The following is a 22,471-nucleotide window of genomic DNA, read 5'->3' on the forward strand; positions in this document are numbered from 1 at the left end:
TGTTAGCTCTGGTGGAACACTGGACTTTTTTTCTTCCACCAGAAATTTTCTTCACAAAATATAATTATTAAAATGTTACATTTCACATTACAGTGCTTATTGCAGCATACTTACATCAGTTTATTTTGATGGTATAAAATTATTGCTGGAGTGTCTGAAAAATATCTGATTTAAAAATCAAGTAACCATTTAGGTAATAAATCTACGTCCATTATTTGACAACTAAATTGAAGAATTGATATCATTTCATATTTCTGTATTTACTGATGAAATATGTGAGCTTCCTTTCAGAGTTATATCTGGTCATTCTGAAATGCAAACCATACAAGCTTTTTATTACTCTCATGATGTTTTTATCATCACGGAGACCACCAACTCTACTTCAAGGAATATATTCTGATTAATATTTAAAATACGACAGTCAAATTGTATTTTTATGCTTCCACTATATGTACCCAACCATCCTAAACTATCTTTTCCAGTTTTTGTATTTTCCCCCATCCTATTCACCTGTTCATACTAGAGTACACATATAGATACAATACTATAACGTATCATATTCTGGGGAAAGGGACAATGTGATTATCAGAAAAGGTAGCACAATGTGTCTGCCATTTGAATGTTACCCATATTTTGTCCTTCAGAAAACTTATCCAGTAATTTTCTCTTTCTTCTTGATACTGTGGCTTTAAGAGTAATCAATAAGAAGGCCAACCCCATGCCCAGCATCATGAGGTTAGTACTAAAATGAAATAACAATATAAATAACAATTCATGCAATAAGACAGCAAAATGTCTTGAAACAAGAAGAAGTGCATGTTACCATCACTTTATCTACAGTGATTTCCAACATGGAGGGTATGCATCCCAGGAATGTAGAAGGTGCTTCATTGAAGTGGAACAAAGAAAATATTTGAATTTCTCTTTATTTTTTGCCTAATTTTAAATTTACTATTTTTGGTTTAGAGTAATACCTCTATTCTCAACAAATAAACATAATCTATTATAAATTCATAATCATGCATTTTTTAATTGATTGAATAACATGAACCAAAAAGAAAGCGTTGAAAGCCTTTAGGAAAGTATATTAGAAAGTTTCAGTAGTGTTTAGTCGAGAAAAAGTAATGGCTTAAATGCAAAGTGATTTAACTGTGGACTTTCCACAAGGAGGGACCAAATGAATAAATGGTGTGATTTTATTTTTGTCCTACCATATAAATTCTACTGGTTTCTCCCATTTGCTGAACTCAGTCTAAAGTCAGAAAAGAAAGCCCATAGATGTAGTCTGTGTAAGGCAGCACCCTAGAGCATAATATGAGAAAGGTAAGGGTGGAGACAGTGCCTGGGAAGGCAAATGGAAAATTTGCAATATTTCACTCCTGTAACACTCTGCTCTGTTCCAAATGAAAAATATGCATCACTAATGCAAGGGATTACATGAATCCTATCAACTACCATATCCTCATAAATTGATGTCAGTTTAGTCACATTCCCAAACAGAATGTAAAATGTTAGCAAACCTGAGTATTCTGCATATAAGGCAATCTAGAAAAAAGTAGAGAAAGGAATTCTTTTTTGTTTTTGAGACAAAGTCTCACTCTGTTGCCCGGGTTAGAGTGCCGTGGCATTAGCCTGGCTCACAGCAACCTCGAACTCCTGAGCTCAGGCTATCTTCCTGCCTCCGCCTCCCAAGTAGCTGAGACTACAGGCATGCACCACCATGCCTGGCTATTTTTTTCTATTTTTAAGTAGAGATAAGGTCTCTCTCTTGCTCAGGCTGGTCTCAAATGGTGAGCTCAAACTATCTGCCCAGCCCTCCTCAGCCTCCGAGAGTGCTAGGATTACAAGTGTGAGCCACCGCGTCCAGCCAGAAATTCTTAATTGACTTAAAATACAGTTGTCACAGTCTTATTTATGTAGCTGATTATGAAGACTTTGACAAAAATAATAAATTCTTTTAGCCACACCTACTCAATATTTCATTTAAGCTCTGCCAGTACTTCCTCTGTATAGTATTCTTTACCTAATGATATGATCCTGTGTTATAAGCCTTTGATTGGCCCTGCCTTTACTAATTGCACCATTGGAGAAGCAAAGTGCTCCAGAGAAGCTTCTGGGCTCCAGAAGTAGTTCTCCTTACTTTGTGAGAGCAATCTAATTTCCTATTGGTAAGTAACATCTTACTTCCACCAGTATTATGATCCTTTTCTTTGCCAGTCAGTTGGACAATTTGCGGGGCTCCTAATGTCCAGAGTACAAACTCAATTTCCAATTTAATGGGCATGATTATGGTCTGTAGTGAAAGCATTTCTCCCATGGAGAGATTCCTTTGTAGTGGAAACCCCCTCTCTGGAAAAGTACATGGGGCATGGATATTAATCCTTTGTGCCTGTTTCAAGAGAAGCACTTATATACTCCTCCCCCTGGATCTCCTTATCATAAGTCTCCCAATTTTGTTCCTTGAAATTTTCTTACCAGCTATCCAACCCGTTAGGTACTGCTCATGGATTAGTTTAGGTCCCTACCTCAAGCCATCCCTACTTTTCACACAGTGTTCAGTCAAATTTCCCCTCTGGATTTCTGCCTAGTGGGAGGATTTCCTTTCCCCACTGACTTTCAGGATCACCTGTGAGTAGACTTGTAAAGGAGCAACTTCCAACATGTGCTAGCATATAGAGGGGACTCTTATTTAATCTGAGCTTGAACTTTTTTTCCCCCTTTATTAACTGGTCACAGGCACTCCCCATGAGAGTACAGTTGTGGTTGAGGGAGCCAACCTCAGCAACTCCACAAAGACGAAAGGAAACTACAGAAAGAAATACCTCAACCTCATCCCCTAAGACCCTGTCAGTGCCTTATTAACCAGGAGTCAAAGGGTAAAGAGCCTGACTGGTGTGGACATACAGGTGTGCCAGCCAGGACACAGGGCAGGCTGCAGATGAAGCCAAGTCAGGTCTGGGGAGCCAAAGGAGTGGCATTCTGCACAATTCAATTTTACAACTTAAAACACTTTAGAGTATTTGAGATCACTTATGTATCTGCTCCTACTTAATCCAGTATAATTTTATTGATAATTTTTTAATTGCAGACTTTTGTGAAGGATATATTTTTTTAACTTCCAACCAGGACCATCTACTGAGTAATACTAGCCTCACCTTTTCTATGACTAAGTTAATACATTTAGAGCTTTATTAAATATTTTACATAGCTTCATAATAAAAATGTTACAACCAGAAATAATTTTTAAAATATATGTCCACTTCTTCAACCAGATGCATAGTCAATAAGTGTAGTGTTATTTTCCTTCTGACCAAAGTAGGTATATTTTTGTCAATTTGGTGAATCATATGTGTGATGATATAATGAATGCTGAAAGCTTATTCTTGTCTATTTTAGGAGCAATTCTTAATGAATCTTAGATTATGTAAAGAGCTTCTTTAAAATGGTCCTTGCTCAATTTGAAATGTCCTCTTCTAAAGGGCTGCTCAAGGCATCCTACAGCCAAAATTGGTGCTTTTATTTCTAAAGAATTCATGATCATTTAAAGATTTGGTGAGGGGGGTTGTGGAAAGAAGTGGGGAGGATGAAGAGAGTTCCTGCATAAAGCTGAAACTAAGGCTATTACTAAGGCCATTGCAAGACGAGAGCCTTTTAAATACTTTTAATGAGGAAGCTCATTCCTAATGCAGAAGGAAATAATTTCATATTTCAGCATTATTTTATTACCTTAGTGAACACTTTAAAAGTTGGGCTAATTGTTTCCAGGAAACATTTGTGACTGTAACATGTGCCAAACAAGCTCTTACTTTATATATGAATCGTACGAGCTTAATGGATATGTAGAATATTTTGTAAGGCTGATTATGAAAGGAAAGGTAAAAATTTTATACTAATATTGGAGTGTGCTTTTTCCTACAAATGACTCAACGACCTTGATACTTGCTCTCGCTCAGCTATTAAAAATTTTCCTTATCTGTAAACTGTATTGAATTTCCTATGAGGAACTTTTCTGCTAGAAGAAACCATAATTCTTCATGGGTAGTCTTCTATCTGTTTGCCACCTTATGTCCATTAAGAAGCTTTCTTTTCACTGGACTCTGAGCCTTCTTTTTCATACCTCAATGTCTACTGACTTCACTTTGTTCTGTCACTGTAAAAGCCAAGTTATAGCCATCTTCACTAAAGCCAGATTTTTGGTTAATATGTAGCTGAAATAACATTATTAGGTAATGTTGAACTGATTTAGAGAATATAGGTAATGCAAAAGGAAGATGTAGAAGATCCTTTAATTTAACAAAATGCTGTTAGTCTTTATTGATGATGTATGCATATACCTCATTTAACTTTCTCTTTTTGCAAAAATAGGGTTATTTTACAACATTGTTCTACAATCCCCTTTTTCATTTAGTAAAACATGAACATCTTCCACATCATTAAACATTCTTCCATAGCATAATTTTAATTACTGCACAGTTTTCTTATATAGATGTAACACAATTTATGTAGTAGTTACAATATATAAAGAGACATATATGGGAAGATAGTATATGCATTTATTTTCTCATACATGTACAAACATACCTGCATATATAAGCTATTTTAATCATCTATGCAGGGAAATCTTTGAGCATATCCATATTTATTTCCCTAGAATGTATTTTTTAAAAAGGAATTCCTGAGTCATAATCTATAAGCTATGATTTAATTTCTTGTATAGAATAGTATAGAAAGGTGTGATATAGGCATGATTGTATAGATAATAGTGGAAATATTTACATAAACTATTGTTTTTGTTAAAAGTTACCATTAAGGCATTGAAAGGGATTAATCATGTACTTCCATGTTTCAATGGTAGTTTCTTTAACTCTCTGCTTAGGATCTGGTTTGTGATCTAATTAAATTTGCTAAGGTCAAAGTCTCCACACACTTTAATTGTGAGCTGCAGTAAAGATTTTCCGAGTTTGTATTAATATAGATGAATGCATTTATAATACATGTACATATATTAATCTCAACCAAAATATTAGATACTAGGGAAGACAAAGTCTTTAATATAAAAATATGAAGTAAAGGTTTTACTTTTTTTCAATATCATGTGATCAATTTTATGCATTTTTGGGATAGGGAAAACTGACTTTGAAAACTTGTATTTTTTAATTACTGTGTTTATCAGTCTTTTGATAGTAGAACTAGATTGTTTCAATGTTTCCTTCTACTTTTTTCAATAATTCACTGATTGAATGGGCAGTGCCAGGTATGAGGATGAGTTAAAGTTAAGGCGGAATGTCTTGGTGAGACTCATAAACTAAAAGGGGAATGAACAAAGTGCATGGATAAAAATGACACTATCAGGTTGAGCAAAATAGAGTTATTTTGTTTTGTTTTCTCATGTAAATTATGCAATGGATACTTCTGAGGAGCTGATGGCTTTCCTCCAAGTGATGATTCAGACACCCAGCTTACTGCCATCTAGTGATGACTGTTGTTTTCAACACATGGCTTCTGAAGTTGCTACAACAGGGGAAAGTAGAGAATCACACATGGGAAGTTTTTATGAGCCATGCCTGGTATTGGCATATATTGTTTCTATCCTCAGTTGAGGAGCACACCTAATTACAGGGGAGACTGGGAAATGGTGTATAGCTATGTGTCCAGTAGTAAGAGAAAGTTAGTTCCATACTTAGACTCTTTGCCATAACATATAAACACATAGTAGTAATGCAATGTTATGTAAGGTATAATGGAATAAAGCAAAAGCGCTATCAAAATCATAGAGGAGAGAGTTATGTGAAAGTTTAAATTGGTCTTTAGAGGTGGAAAGAGATTACTCGGGTGATAGTACATGGAAGGAACTTCCCGGCAAAAGAAATATCATACAGAGAGAAAGAGATGAGAAAGAGGAATAATTCTAATACAGCATGGTTACTCTGCAATTCCCCCATTAAACTTCTACCACTTTTTCAAAACAAAATTTTAAACAAATCTGCAAAGATGTATGCATAGGAAGGATGTTAATTGCATCTTTGTTTATAACAGAGATTAAAACAGCATAAATGTTCAATGACAAAGAATTGGTTAAATAAATCATGGTATAGTCACACTTCGGCATATTTTGCAGCCATTAGAAAGTAGGTATCAATTCACATATTTATTTGGGCAGATTTTCACAATTGCTTTGTAAATAATTAAAAGAAGCAAGTACAATAAGGGTAAATAAAATGTTAAAATTCAGCATGCACGAATGGTCCTTTTTAAATACATATGTGTGTTTGTGTATAAATTATTGCTGACTATTTATTCAGCAGTGGTTTCATTGATTTTTTATTGTGGCTACCTTTCTTTTTCTTTTTTTCTTTTTCTTTTCCTTTTTTCTTCTTTTGTTTTTTGTTAAATGAGCATACGTTATTTTTATCATACAAAGAGTATATTTGGGCCGGGCGCTGTGGCTCACGCCTGTAATCCTAGCTCTTGGGAGGCCGAGGCGGGCGGATTGCTCAAGGTCAGGAGTTCAAAACCAGCCTGAGCAAGAGCGAGACCCCGTCTCTACTATAAATAGAAAGAAATTAATTGGCCAACTGATATATATATATAAAAAAAAATTAGCCGGGCATGGTGGCGCATGCCTGTAGTCCCAGCTACCCGGGAGGCTGAGGCAGAAGGATCACTCGAGCCCAGGAGTTTGAGGTTGCTGTGAGCTAGGCTGACGCCACGGCACTCACTCTAGCCTGGGCAACAAAGCGAGACTCTGTCTCAAAAAAAAAAAAAAAAAAAAAAGAGTATATTTGTTGTTTAAAAATAAGTGAAAGATAATGTTGTTCTTTTAGTTTTGTGAATAATCTCTCTCTCACATAGCTAGCTGATGGAAAATGCCACCTTACTGATTATCTAATAGATGACACTCTCCCAAGAAACAGGAGCTAATGTCTGCTGGACTTAATCCAGTCAGGGCTTGCTATTTACAACTTTCTGCATAAAAATCTAAAAACTGCACAAAAATCCAGTCATTTAAATGTAATGGACAAAAATCAGGACACCACATATGGCCATGATAAAAAATGAAAAAAGAAAAAAACTTATCGTCAGATATTTCAGATTTATAAAACTTGTACATAATTCCTTTTCAAAGGGATATTAGATAAATTGCTATTTGTTCATACTTTAAATGGCATGAAATTGGTTATTTAATGTATAGGTTAAGTGTAACATTGGCATTTAAAGCACATTATTGTTTCTAAGAGAAATGGGAGAAAGCAAGTGTATAGTGAGTTTCCTTATTTTATCAAGAATTAATCTTGATCTAGGTATGGTGGTACACATTGTACTCCCACCTACTCTGGGCTGAGGTTGGAGGATTGCTTAAAGCTAGAAGTTAGAGGTTCTAGTGCACTATGTTTGTACCTGTGAATGACCACTGCACTTCAGCTTGGGCAACATGGTGAGATCTAAAATAAAACAATAAAATAAAATAAATTACCCTTGAAAAACTCAGGGCCTTTGCACTGGCAAAAGAGCATAGCCCAGAGAATGCTGAGTAGAAGGTAAAAGGGCTTTGATGGTAGAGGGGTGGTGCAAGAGCTGGGATGATTTGCTCATCTTTTGATGCCACTGCAAAGATTTATGATTGACAAGATAAAAAAAGCACTACTTTGGGGAAATTGGTTTATTGGTAACAGGGTATGAATATTCAAAGATGAGAGAAACTAAAAGCCAAGGTTTCTAATTTATTACAGTAGTCAAATTGGAAGTGACAGAAGTGAGAGAAAAGCTACAGCGTCAATGAAAAGAAAATTTAAAGACAAATAAACAGAATTAATAGTTGAATAGACCTAAAGATGGGAATATAATTTGAAAAGCACGTTCCATGGGATAATATTTAGATTTTTGCTTCAATGCTATACTTTTACGAATAGGCATCATATATTGCTATGTTCTTTTGCAGAATAAAATCATTACTTTAATATCAACTTGAATTCTTTATTCACTACAAGCTTTTTCCTAGATATAGACTGGCCCATTTCTCTTTTTTTTCAAATAGATAGGGCTCATTGTTATAGGGGTAATTCTGCAAATAAGAAAATACTCAAAATGCAACGTGCATAAGCAAATAGTGCATTTAATATGCACTATTTTTTGGTAGATTTTTCTTTTATAATTTGGTAATCATCCTCTTGATCAATGAGAATTCTAAGATTAAAATAAATATTCTTTAAATCTTTTAAGTAGACACTATTTTAAAGAAAATGAAATATATTCTGCTTTTATCATATTTCTACAAGATGTATAATGACATTTTGAATCAAATTAATTATCTTTTTAATGATTTCATCGTATAATTAGGAAGAAAATAGCTTATAGCATAATACATTAATCTCTTTTTGCAGTCTAAACTATCTTTGGAATTGGGACATTTCCATTCATATTCAAATCAATAATAGACCATAATGTGGACCTTGTGCATTACATTGGCCTGTTAAAGTAGATAAGTAGCACAACTATTTTAGTAGCAATTCTTTCTGATTTCTTTTGTTGTTTGGCTGTGAGAAACATGGTATTTTATGGGTGTGTGAGTAGTCTTTTTTTTTTCCCTAAACTATGTAGAGGAAAGAAATCAACAGGTGAGAAAAAAATAGGATCTGCTATTTAAAGGTACTACAGATCAGAGATAAACCACATAACCCAATAACTTATTCTTTCCCATTTCTTATTTTTGGTGTTTGAAAGAATAAAATTTTTTTTTCCTAGTAGGATGCCTTCCACCAGATAAAAGCTAGAAAAAGAAAAAGGCTAGTTTCACACTATAATTACTTAGCATTCTTTTTGCTTGAGCATAATGAAAAACACCAACAGGTCTGCTCACAAACAGGGGGAAGAAAAAACATTTTTAAAATGTCAAATATACATTTATTAGAAGATATCGTAGAAAAATTTAGAGGGAACAATTAACCTGATAGGCATTAAGCTGTTATTTATTCTCTACTATGAAACTGAGAATGATTAGGGCAATGACTACATGTGCTTGCAACTAGTTCTAGGTATAAGGATACTATTTATGATCATTTGAATTTTATTGGCCATAATACTATTATACAATACATTTATTCCTACTACTACTGACAAACTATAATTTGCATAATCCTGAGAAAGAAAATTGTCACACCTTTGAATATATTGCAAATGCCAAATACTTCTGGGTACTTGAACTTGATCTTCATGCCTGAAGATGTTATAGTTGAGCTCATGTCTTTCCCACAGAGTAAAATTTTAATCTTGTATGCCTCCTAGTCTTGGAAACATTATATTGACCATGGTGCCTTTCTCTGTAACAGAATGTCTTTTTTGTTAGAGTTTATAGAGGGTGAAGAGGTTCAGAACATGCTACTCCAAAATATTGCCATATCGGCTTATCGATTATTTTGACTGCAGTCACTTAAGAAAGAGCAAACGAAGAAGCTTTTTCTGACCTCCCTCTTTCTAAAGAAGGTCATAAAATTTCCCATGAGCAAGTTTCCCTCCTCCACTGTGTCAGGAAGAGAAAAACATTTTTATCACCAGAAATTGGGAGTCAATGCTGGAATGAACCTGTGCAAACAAACTTACTAAAACAACCCCTATCTCCCAGTAGTTTTCCCAATATATTTCCTACTCACTGTCCCACAATTTACTTTCCCTAGCCCATGCCCCTTTATGTTATCATATCCCCATAATTTATCATGCTTTGTGTAAAAAAAGTATATAAGCTTTGGGGCCAAATATCTTCTTTGGGTCTTCAATCTCCTTGTGAAAACTCCTATGCACACTTAAAAATCAATTTGTGTGATTTTCTACTGTTAATCTCTCTTATGTCATTTTAATTCTTAAGCTACTCACAGAACTTAAGAAGGTAAAAGTAGGTTTTCCTACCTTACAAGGGAATTGTAAATAACTGTTAATAGGAAAATTGCTCTGCTAACTATACTTTAATGGCTCAATAAAGTCAATTTTTTAACAAAAAAATCATCCTTTCTTAAAATGCCATTAAAGTTACAGTTCAGAATATGTAATAAAAAGTCTAAACTGAATATTCATGGTCAATAGGAGTTATTGTAGCCTTACTATGTTCCTCAGAATCAGCAGTACTCCTGAAGGAACATTTTATGTGGAAACTTTTTTTTAAATGCTAGAAATGGAAGGTACCTTAATGACATTGTCTTACCAAGAACACAAATTCACCTAAAGCCAACTCCAGCCACTCCATCTGATTCTAGAGATGTTAAGCTTACTAACTCCCAACTTAAATTGTTACTATTAGAATTTTATTTCTTAAAATGAGCAAAATATGCTCTTTCATAAAATTTCTGCCATCATTTCTATTGAATGATAACTTTTGTAAACTCTCTTTAGATGGCAACTTTTAAAATAGTTTGAAGTTGAATATGTATATTTTTTCCATATTACATTTTTCAAATGTTTAATATTAAATTTTTTCCATATATGAGAGGATTCCAAGGCTAATTAGTTTCCTGGTACCCATAGCTAAAAGTTCTTAGATATGCCTATTCTTTTATACTTTGACTTCATGCCATTTCAAAGTCAGGATAACCTTTCAAAGAGCATAGTCAACTTGAGAGTCAAATGTATATTAGTACAAATTATACCAGACCTGATGTTTATAACTATGGAGATCAAGTCAGAGGAAAGTTTGCTGAATGTGCTCTATCCTAGTTTTAACCACATTCTTATGGTATTTTAGAATTTGTATTTTTATGAAATGTTATATTATTTTCACATGCATTATGTCCTTAAAATTTTTACAGTATTTCAATGTAGTTTCTATCTAAATATTTAGTCTTTATTTTACATGGAAATTAAATTCAGTATGATTAATGTGTTAAGAACTACAATATAGCAAAGCATTGGCAGAGTGAAGAACGGAAACACATTCCTCTTATTTTAACCTAATTTAATATCATTGTGAAGAGTAAGTTAAAGGTACATCAAGATCAACTGGAACTGGTTTATTATTATATAATAACATGCATACAGATATTTGTGTGTGGACACACACACTCACACTCACACACACACACATTAAAACATGTATTTTAGGGCTAGAAGGGAGTTTAGTGTAGTGAAAATTTGGGAGAAATAGCAAGAACATTAGCCTGTATATCAAATTCTGAGTTCTTTTAATGAATAGCCAAGCCTAAAATATTGTTGCGAAGTTCCAGATACGGAGCATATAGTATCAAAATCCAGCTTGACATTTGAAATTATGTGTCACCACTATGAAACTTTTTCTGACACAATTTGAAATGCCTTAACAAAGGAATCAAATTGCTATGAGGAGAAAGGATTATCAACTTTGCTTACATTTATAATGATATAATGGCAGTAGATATGTAAAATATTAATATCTAAACATTTAATTAGATGTGAAAATAAATTAATCTTGGTATCTTTTTAAAAGTTCTCTTTCAGTTTGCAAAATTTGGTCTGCCCAGGGATTAACTTCATATCTCTCTAATAAGTATATTGAAAATATGACTAAGAAGGTTTAAGATTTTATATTTTATATTATTTAGTCATTAAATCTTAATGATTAATAAGATCATATAATATGACTATATTTGGAAAAAGCATGCAGAATTGAGCTAATGAATTAAATTGGGTGTTTCTTTAGTGTAGTGTATGGTTTATAAACATTAAAGTCTTGATGATTATATTATTAAGCTAGTATATGAATAATACATTTTAGAATCTAATCCAATGCATGAGTTTATTTATTCAGTTCATTATCTGTGTGTTTCTATGTATGTCTGTATCTGTGTATGTCTTACAGCTGTTATTTCAAGAAACCAAGAAGGGCCAGGAGAAATGGGAAAGGCTGTGCTGATTCCTAAAGACGACCAGGAAAAAATGAAAGAGCTGTTTAAAATCAATCAGTTTAACCTTATGGCCAGCGATTTGATTGCCCTTAACAGAAGCCTGCCGGATGTAAGATTAGAAGGGTGAGTATATACGTGTTACATAATCTTGTATGTTAGTAATCTCCATATTTCAATATCTCCAAACTTCAACTAACTGAGATTATAGTAACACTAGAACTGCATAGTTCTGAGTACCTATGATATAGCAGGAATCTACTGTGGGTGCATATGCTGAGAAATATGAACTATTAATATTTTCTTCTCTGGCAGAACAAAATATGTTACTTGCAAAGACACTGCAAAATACCACAGGCCTAACAGGTTCTTCTTCATGAGATTTTTTTTTTTTTTTTTTGCTTTGCTTTATCTTGCCAAATACAGAGCAAAACATGCTTCTTAATGGATTACAGTTATTTGTCACTTAAAAATGGGGATATGTTCTAAGAAATGTATTTTTAGGCGATTTTGTCATTATATGAACATCACATATGTACTTACACAAACCTAGATGGTATAGCCCACTGCACACCTAGGCTATGTGGCATAACCTTTTTCTCCTAGGCTATAAACCTGTACATCATGTTACTGTACTGAATAGTCAATACAATTTTAACACAATGGTAAGTATTTCTTACCATTAATGGAGTTGTAAGACTGAAAGTTTCTCTGGGTGAGTCAATGAGCAAGTGCTAAGTCAATATGAAAGCCTAGGACATTGCTGTACATTACAGTAGACTTTATACACACTATACACTTAGGCTACACAACATTTATAAAAAAACAGATTTTTCTTTCTTCAATAATAAATTAACTTTATAACTTGCTATAACTTTTTTACTTTATGAACTTATTTTTATTAACTTTTTAACTCTTTTATATTAATCCTTGGCTTAAAACATAAGCATATTGTACAGCTGTGCAAAAATATTTTCTTACTTTATATCCTTATTCTATAAACAGTTTTCAGTTTTTGAATTTACTTTTTACTTGTTTAACCTTTTTGTTTAAAACTAAGACACAAAAATATACACATTGGGCTAGGCCTATGCAGTATCAGAATCATCAAGGTTCCTAGGCAATAGGAGTTTTTTCGATTTATTGTAATCTTATGGAACCACCATTGTATTATTATATGCAGTCTATTGTTGAACAAAATGTTGTTTCATGTCACATGACTATATGTGGTTACCTGCACAGAAAACTCCATACACTTAGTTTGAAAAGTAAATAAATGCTTTCTTATTCCAGCATAAAAATGGCCAATTGCCTATATTACTCTATGACTTATTAAAAATTATTTATTTTGGTTTCCAGAAATTTATGCTATTATTTATAATTAGAATGTTCAGTTATCAACAAAGGAAGAAATATTCACTTGGAAATAATACTGCATGAAAACGATGTTGAAATTTTAACTTTTATGTGATTAGCTGTAAGCTATGCTCCAGATAGTTGAACATATTATAAAGGGGTGTAATAAAAATCAGAATATTTAGTGGCAGCATTATCATTCTAGTATATAGTCCTAGTAAAGCAAACTCTTTATACATTCACAAAAGATATGTCCTGAGAGTTTAGAAAATGTCCAGGTTTGCAAATAAACTCCAGTATACACTTCTATGTAAATAGAAGTTGTTCTTCTAGGCACATAATGATTTTCTGTCTATATAATAAAATCATAATAATGTAAATAAAGTTTGCCACCTATAATGTGCTACATTACATTAATATATCCTTATATTAACATTGTAATTACTAATTCTGATTTATTTTCCTTTCTGAATCACTTCAAATAAGACCAAAACCTTTGTAAGATGCTGGGGCTAGTATTTGTGAATTGGTTTGTTTGATAGCTAAGCTAAACAATAACTGTTCTCACTCCATTATATGCCTTTGAAATGTTTCTTTCAACAAAATCGCAAATAACCACATAATATGGACACTTTTGGTCCCCAGAAAATGGTTGAACATTGAATATTAAATAATTTTACATTGAGTTCTGTTCATATGTGTGCCTGTTTGTAAGTATGTAGACACACTTGCATTTTAAAAGATGTACAATGGGCATATTCTTCAAAATAATTTTGAGCCTTTTAGATGCCAACTTTATAATGCTATATAATTTTGCATTATTATTTTGTTTTTTTATGTCATGGTTTGATAAAATGGATATGTAAGATATGTATATGTTTAGGAAAACTAGGTAGACACTATTTCAAGTTTTTAAAAAAATCTTGACTTTTAACTGTCACAAAATAAATTAACTTTTATATCAGATCCAAGATTATCAAGGTAAGAATTACTTTACCACAGAATAATGGATTGAAAAATAAAGAAAAAGGAACACATTCTTAATTGAGCAGACATTTAAAATATTTGTGGACAGTAGTGTTTCTTCTTTTACGAATACTGGGCATATTAAGTACTTGAGTAAGTTGTATACTGTGGAACAATTCAACATTTAAAATAGAGGGTTCACCTTGCACATTGTTTAAGGGAATGCAAATTAGTACAACCACTGTGGAGAACAGTGTCGAGGTCTCTCAAAAAGGTAAATATCGACCTACCATAAGACCCAGCAATGCCACTGCTAGGTATATATCCAAAGGAGGAGAATTCAGTATATCTAAAGGATATCTGCACTCCCATATTTATTGCAGCACCATTCACAATAGCCAAGATTTTGAATCAACCTAAATGTCTATCTGTGGATAAATGAATAAAGAAATTATGGTACACATTCACAATGGAATATTATATAGCCAAAAGAAGAATAAAATCTTGCCATTTGCCACAACATAGATGGAACTGGAGAACATTATGTTAAGTGAAATAAGCCAAGCACACAATGAAAAATCTTGCATGTTCTCACTCATATGTGGGATCCCACTAAATATTAAAAACAATTGATCTTATGGAGACAGAGAATAGAATGACGGTGATATCAGAGGATAGGAAGAGTTGCAGGGAGGGAGGATAAAGTGGGAATTGTTAGTGGCTGTAAAAATATAGTTAGATAGTTAGACAGAATGAACAATATGTGATAGCACAACAAAATGACTATAATCAACAGTAAGTTAAGGTGTACTTTAAAAAAACCAAAAGAATGGAATTAAAATGTTCCTAACACAAAAATGATAAGTGCCTGAGGTGATAGATACCCCAATTACCTTGATTTGATTAATTCACATTGTATGCCTGTACCAAAACATCACATGTACCCTATAAAGATATCCAACTATTATGTACCCATTATAATTAAAAATTTTTAAAAAGAGTTCAAATTGCTTAGCATAAAAAGTATATAAAATGCCTTATTTACTGTGGTTATTATTGCTTGAATTCTAAGATTTCACAATTTGTATCTGAAATAATATTAGTGAAATAAATAATTTTGTATTTTACTTTTATATAAAACCACAGTGTGTTATCAGTAAGAAAACAGAAATATTCTTCAAAATTCCTCAAAAAGTCATAATATGTGAGGTTTATCAGGTACATTGCAAGTCATCTTGAATGACTCAGTTGTGTGACTGCCTGTGAACAACTGATGTTGAAAAACTTACAATGAATCACTTATCCAAACTGTTATTTAAAAGATGTAGAAATATGTTAGCACTCATTTGATCTTGAAAATATTTTTTTAATTTTGTTATTAGTCAGTTACAGTTCAATATTTAGATAGTTATCACTTAAGAAAGATATGATCACATTGAGCTATCCCCATGATGAGTGATATAAATTATACAAAGATGTAAAAAACGGGATCTCCAAATAATTAGTTTTTTTAAAAAAGCTTAATTTATTTCAGTGGAAAACTTTAGTTCATACACAGAAATTGTCTGAACCACTCAAACAGCAAATTCATTCAAATATCTAAGCATATTTTTCTGCAGTATACCTTTAAACTATTTTGACTGAATTCAGAAAATTCGCCAAAAATGTTAATGTTGTGTTTGGCATTAATATCAATCTATAAATATTGAAAGGTGTGTTTAGAGAAATAAATCTAAGTATGTATCTTATGTTTTCACAGAGAAGAGAGTAAGTAAAAATAGTTTTTCTTGGAGGGAATTGTGATGAAAACATCAGGACAATTTGGAGTTAAGTTCTGTAATTTCCATCCTTAGGGATGTTTAAATAGTCATAATAATTAACTTAACAAATTTAATGCATTAATATATATTATATTTATATATAATCCTTAATTATTTGGGGGATGTAAACTGGGAGATACCACAAAAAATCTCACGGTACTTCTGTGTTTTAAGTGTAATTAAGGCCTTTACTGAATTATTTACCTTCTTGAAAGTCTTTCCTTTCTGGGATTCTTGTTTGGTTCATATACATGTATAAATAAAATTCCAGAAACCTGTAACCAAACCTTGTTTGCCCATTCTCCACATATTAAAGGAAAAAGGTGGTATGTCATAAAATTCTGATTTAGAACATTGATGAAAATGAAAATTGACTTTATGACTTGATAGCTCAGCATTAAGGATTCATTATTTTGTTTTTTATCAATTATGAGTCTAGTAGGATTTTGTAAATTTGTATAGTTTTGATTTTATAAGAAGGGCTTAAAAACTTCGGTTTTCAGAACATAAATAAATAGATGTCTTTTTTTTTCCTTTTTTGTTGTTTGTAACCTAAGATTTCTATGTTAATATTTGGAGAGAGAAAGAAAAAGACAGAGAGATAATGAATTACCAAACTAAACAGAAAACCTATTAAGAGATACTAAATACATTATTTTGAGCACCTAACATGCTAAGAAATGCCAAGCGCTATTCTATGTGCTGGGGATATAGCAATGAATGAAGCTAAATTTCTGCTTCACAGAACTTAGGACAAATAAAAGAGCTCAGAATGGTCAGAGGTAGCGAAGAATTGAGTAGTGAGAAAGAGCCTCTTTGAGAAACTTACATTTGAGTAAATTGATTGTATGTTAAGAACTTAAATATTATAATTATTTTTACTAACACTCAAAATTATTAAATACTGGGTTCCTGGAACATACAATGTTAGTAATATAACTGACCAATTGATATATAATATAAAATCTTACAAATATAAAAAAGCCAATGCATAAATGAATATCTACATGTGTATTGTTTTTGAAAGCAGTATTTGAATTATATTATCTTGAGATCACATTTTGGCTTGCTAAGGCATATCATCCCTCTAAACTTTCTTGGAAGTAGAAAAAATATATGATTATGATAATAATCAATGACTTGGGACATGACTCCATTGCAGTATTTACAAAACAAATGAGGGAACAAAAGCCAACTGGAGAGAGATTTTTCAAGTAATAAGAAGAAAAATCTATAGACACGAAGCCAAAACCAGGTGTAAGACCTGGCTCTGTGGCTTACTTTTGTGTCTTGGGCGAGTCAATTTTCCAAGTCCTAGTTTCCTTTAAACAAACTGACCAATCACTCAACCAACTAGCAAATCTCTGTTATTTATCCAATACGGATTAGCCTTAAGAACAAAAAATGGATATAATAGGCCCTAACTGTGAGAAGTACAAGGAATATATATATACAGTAATTATGTGTGAACTATGTGAATTATGTGATACTATGTGAACACACCTGTAATTGCAGAAATGACTAAGTAAGAATAGGGCTGCCCAGAGTTCTTAGTGAAATCTATATGTAAAATATTTTCAGCTCTTTATCAATATGATGTTCTTATTCATGGAATTCTCTTATGCCCTCTAACTCTTATTTTTAGATTAAGAGAAACTTTTTAAGCAATTGGCTACTCCATTTACTCTTTGCCATTCTTTTTGAGTAAGAAGTTAAAAATAATTATTAGGTTGAATATTTATAATAAAGCTATAGGCAATTAAAACAAAATGCTAAAGTTCTTTAGCATTTACTTGTATTCAGACATTTAATAGCATTTCTAGTGCTGGTATTAAGTTATTTGAAGGTTATAATGCAGCTGGAATTCAAATATTTTTCATCAGGAAAAAAAATAAGAAAATAGGAAATTTATTTCTGCTGTTTATATCCTAGACAAATAACTGCTTCTTACATATGCACACTTGCAAGTCGATAAAGAGGAAAAGACTTTAGCAGTCTTGCATTATTAGTGGAAGAGAGCTGTAGCATACAAATTTTGAATAAGTTGCTCTCAAAGGCCAAAGAATTTATTTAGTATATGAAATAGAAATAAACCATAGTATATATTTTTCTGTGCTCAATCTCATATGAGTATCTGTTCATTTATATGGATCGCCTTTCCCATAAATTAAAATATGATAAATGTAGCATTGATTGCACAAAGGAGAAATAGAAAATGAGACTATTAATTGGATTTCTAATCTTCGTTCCACATCTTTTCCTTTTAATTTGAGAATTACTACAACTTTCATATGCCGGTAAAAATCTTGCCTGTGAAGATAATAATAATTTTTTGTAATACTTTGATTTATGTAATGTGCTCATGTGTGGAATTAATTTCACTACCCAAATTAAAAGTGGCATGTAAGAATGTGTGTCTCTCTCTTCCTCTGTATGTATACACAACACATACAAACATTCCTGAGGAAGACAGAGACGTAAGTATTATTATTATCTTTGGAGTAATAATGCTGCTACACTATAAAATCCCTTTCAAATAAGAAAGCAGAGTAAAACATGTCTAGGCATGTTCTCAGGTACCCATTTAAGTATCACTGTGGGCAGAAACATGCTGCATACCCTCATTTATACTTGAACTACCCCTCTTTAGTCTCCATATGTAAGTTTAGTTTCTGACACTATTGCTTTGAACTTAAACAACAACAAAAAAAACTGTGTTAAAGTGTACTTAACTTAATAGAAAAACTGTGTTAAAGTATATTTAACATAAAATTTACCATTAAAGTACACAGTTGTGTTAAATATAAAGGGGACCAGAATGTGCTACACCAAAATATGTGATATTAGCATAAAGATCATTTGAAAGACAGTCTATAAAAAAAGACATCTGCACTTGAATGTTTATAGCAGCACAATTCACAATTGTTAAATTGTGGAAACAACCCATCAATACATGTGTGGATTAATAAAATGTGGTATATATATGTGTATATATATATATTATGGAGTATTACTCAGCCATAAAAAATGGTGAACTATCTATTGCATTAGTATGTATGGAGGTGGAGTCTATTCTTCTAAGTGACGTATTCCAAGCATGGAAAAACAAACACCACATGTACTTACCATCAAATCAGTACTAACTGATAGACACTGATGTGCACATATGGGAAGTAATATTCATAGGGTGTCAGGCAGGTGGGCAGGGGGAGGAGAGGATGGGTAATACACGCCTAATGGATGTGGTACACACTGGGGGATGGGCATGCTTGTTGGGTGATACAAAGGCAATCTATGTAATGAGAGCGGTTGTACCCCCATGATACTCTGAAATTAAATAAATAAACATAAAAATAAATTAATTAAACAAAAGAAAAGGCAGGCACAGGAAATCTCTCTATCCTCCCCATCTACCTAAAAGCAGTGCACATATTTCATTTGTGAAAGTGTCACCTCTCTCATAAGAGGAGGAATAAAACAGCCTTCATCAGTGGAGGTAGAGGTGGTGCAAGATAAGTCTGCACAAACTAAATCTTACTAAAAAACCTTTATTAGCCATTAGTTTCCCTCATATCTTACAACAGTTGACCAGCCCTGGAAGCTTCAAGCCCTTTTTCCTTTACCTTGACACTTCTCCACAATTTATCACTCTTTGTTAAAATGGTATATAAGCCTACCAAATTTAACCACTTCTTTGAGCCTTCACTTCTTTTCTGAAGGTCCCCATGGATATTAAAAGTAAATTATTATCATCAAATTAAATTTGTATGTCTTTCCTCCTATAAATCTCTTATGTCAGTTTAGTTCACAGGCCCCAGCTATAAAACCTAAGAAGGTAAGAAGGTAGTAGAAAGTGTTTGGAGTTGTTTTTTTGTTTGTTTGTTTGTTTGTTTTTTGCCTCCCTATATGTAGATTCATATTTTTGTGCAAGCAGTCTTCAGAATTCTTTTCATCTTGCAAAACTGAATCTCTATAACCATTAAATAATAACTCTACATTCTCCAAGCCCCTGGCAGCCACCATTCTACCTTCTGTGTTGGTAAATTTGAGTATTATAAGTAACACATATAATTGAGATCATATAGTGTTTGTCATTTTGTGATTGGCTGATTTCACTTAGCATAATGTCTTCAAGTTTCAGCCATACTGTACCATGGGTCAGAATATCCTCACTTTTTAAGTCTGAATAATATTTCATTGCAATGTATAAACCATGTTTTGTTTATCCATTTATCGATAGATAAATACTTGAATTACTCCCACCTTGACTATTGTGAATGATGTTACTATGCACATGGTTGTGCAAATATCTTTTTGAGACCCTGTTTTTAATTCTTTTGGGTATATACCTAGAACTTGAATTGATGGATCATATAATACTATTTTCAAATTTTTGAGGAATCACCATACTATTTTCCATAGTCACTGGACTATTTTACATTTCAATGCACAGAGGTTCAAACTTCTCCACATCCTCACCAACACTTTTTATTTTCTAATTTTTATAGTAGCCATTTTAATACATGTATGGCTCTATCTTATTGTGGTTTAGATTTGTATTTCCATGATTATTAGTGATGTTAAAAATCTTTTCTTGTGCTTTTGGCCATTTGTAAACTATCTTTGGCTAAATGCCTAATCAAATCCTTTCCTCTCCCCCTACTGAAAACAAACAAACACCAACAACAAAAAAAACCCTGGGATTTTGTTGTTGTTGTTGAGTTGTAGGTGTTCTTCATATATTCTGAATATTAACCCCTTATAAGATATAAAATGTGCAAATATATTCTCCCATGTTGTAGGCTGCCTTTTCACTCTGTTGATTGTGTCCTTTGATGCAGAGAAATTTTTAATTTTGATATAGTCCAGTGTATCTATTTTTACTTTTATTGCCTGTGCTTTTGGCATCATATCCAAGGAATTATAGACAAATTCAATATCATGACACTTTTTGCCTATGCTTTCTTCTAGGGGTTTTATAGTTTACCTCTTACGTTTAATTTAGGTCACTGATCTATTTTGAGTTACATTTTATTTTTGATGTAAGGTAAGGGTCCACTTTTATTCTTTTGCAAGTGGATATCCTGTTTTACCAACAGTATTTATTGAAAAGACTCTCTTGCCAATGTATCGTTTTGGCACCCTAGTTGAAAATCATTTAACTTTATATGCAAGATGTATTTCTGGGCTCTCTATTCTATTCCACTGGACTATATGTCTATTTTTATGCCATGACTACACTGTTTTGATTACTGTAGCTTTGTAGTAAATTTTGAAATCATGTGTATGAGACACTCAACTCTCCTTGGTCATTTTTTAAATGATAGATTCTTTTTTTCCAGTTGGAATTTAGTTTTTAGTTTTATTCACAGTCTCAATATTTTATAAAACAAAGATATTTATATTATATTTTCATCATTTGTCAAGATTTACATGTAAATCCAAGAGATACAATTCTTCATTGCAGAAAGGAATATCTAAAAAACTAGTACATGGCAATGTGAATTTAGAAGTGCCATTGTATGGATGTGACATGAAAGACAACTTTATAGGAGGGTGTATTTGGAGCCAGGTTTTATAAGATAAATTTGTGTAGAACCAGCCTAAGACAGAAATGGGAAAGCTCCTGGGCAGGAAAGAAAATTTAGAGGAGCAAGACAGTTCTGGTTAGAGTAGAGTCAATGAAACTACTTGTTAAGAACATTAATAAGGATTATAAGTAAATTTGGGTATGTTCCCTGGTTATTATTTTATTTATACTCTTAAGAGTTTATATATTCAAGTTCCCAAATACTTTTTGTTTGTTCATTTGTTTGTTTGTTTTGAAAGTTCTATGCAGAAAGCAGAGAATCTAAGTTTCATATTCTGAATCTACCATGGTAATCATATTTTTTATTTATATTTTCCTACTTAGGACTAAAAGGGTTTTTTATATTTACTCACTCTCATGGCTGTTATGTTTGTTTATGTTTCAAATTTTTTTTTTTTGTTCCCTGTATTTTGATTCTATTTGATTTGGGGCAAAAATACTCATTTATTTAATCCCCATTAAAAGTCAGGACTTATATCCATAAAGTATGCCAGATATTTTTTCTAAAAATATAAGAAAATTCCAAAAGACAAAGTAATTTTTAAAATACAGAATGTTTGGATAAGTAGGCAATGGCGAAAGATGATATAGATGAAACAGAAAGTATATGAGGCCTTGTGAGAAGACAATCCAATTAAAATAGAAAAATGTAACTACCCATGCTCGCTCATAGGCCCAGAAAGGATGATGAAAGTCTTAAAAATAATGCCTCTGGTTTTATTTACAGCTGTCATGGTAGGCAACTATGAGGTTTTGGAACAGAAGCGTGACATGATAAAAATTATATTTAGCAAGAGATATTCCTGCAGTATGATATTAAAAGATATTATAGATAGGAAAAGCCTGAATTTAATATAATCCCATATTGCATATTGTAT

At 32.4% G+C, this 22,471-nt stretch overlaps 1 protein-coding gene across 1 annotated transcript in view; it reads left to right on the forward strand.

The window, feature by feature from the left end:
* GALNT13 (polypeptide N-acetylgalactosaminyltransferase 13) overlaps positions 1–22,471 on the forward strand; it is a 497,120-nt gene that overhangs the window by 186,616 nt on the left and 288,033 nt on the right. The window contains exon 3 of the mRNA XM_012779946.3: positions 11,819–11,987. Within this exon, the coding sequence (XP_012635400.1) occupies positions 11,819–11,987 (169 nt within the window). The remainder of the gene's footprint in view (positions 1–11,818; positions 11,988–22,471) is intronic.

This window comes from Microcebus murinus, chromosome 8, assembly GCF_040939455.1.
Source record: "Microcebus murinus isolate Inina chromosome 8, M.murinus_Inina_mat1.0, whole genome shotgun sequence".
NCBI classification, from domain to species: Eukaryota; Metazoa; Chordata; class Mammalia; order Primates; family Cheirogaleidae; genus Microcebus; species Microcebus murinus.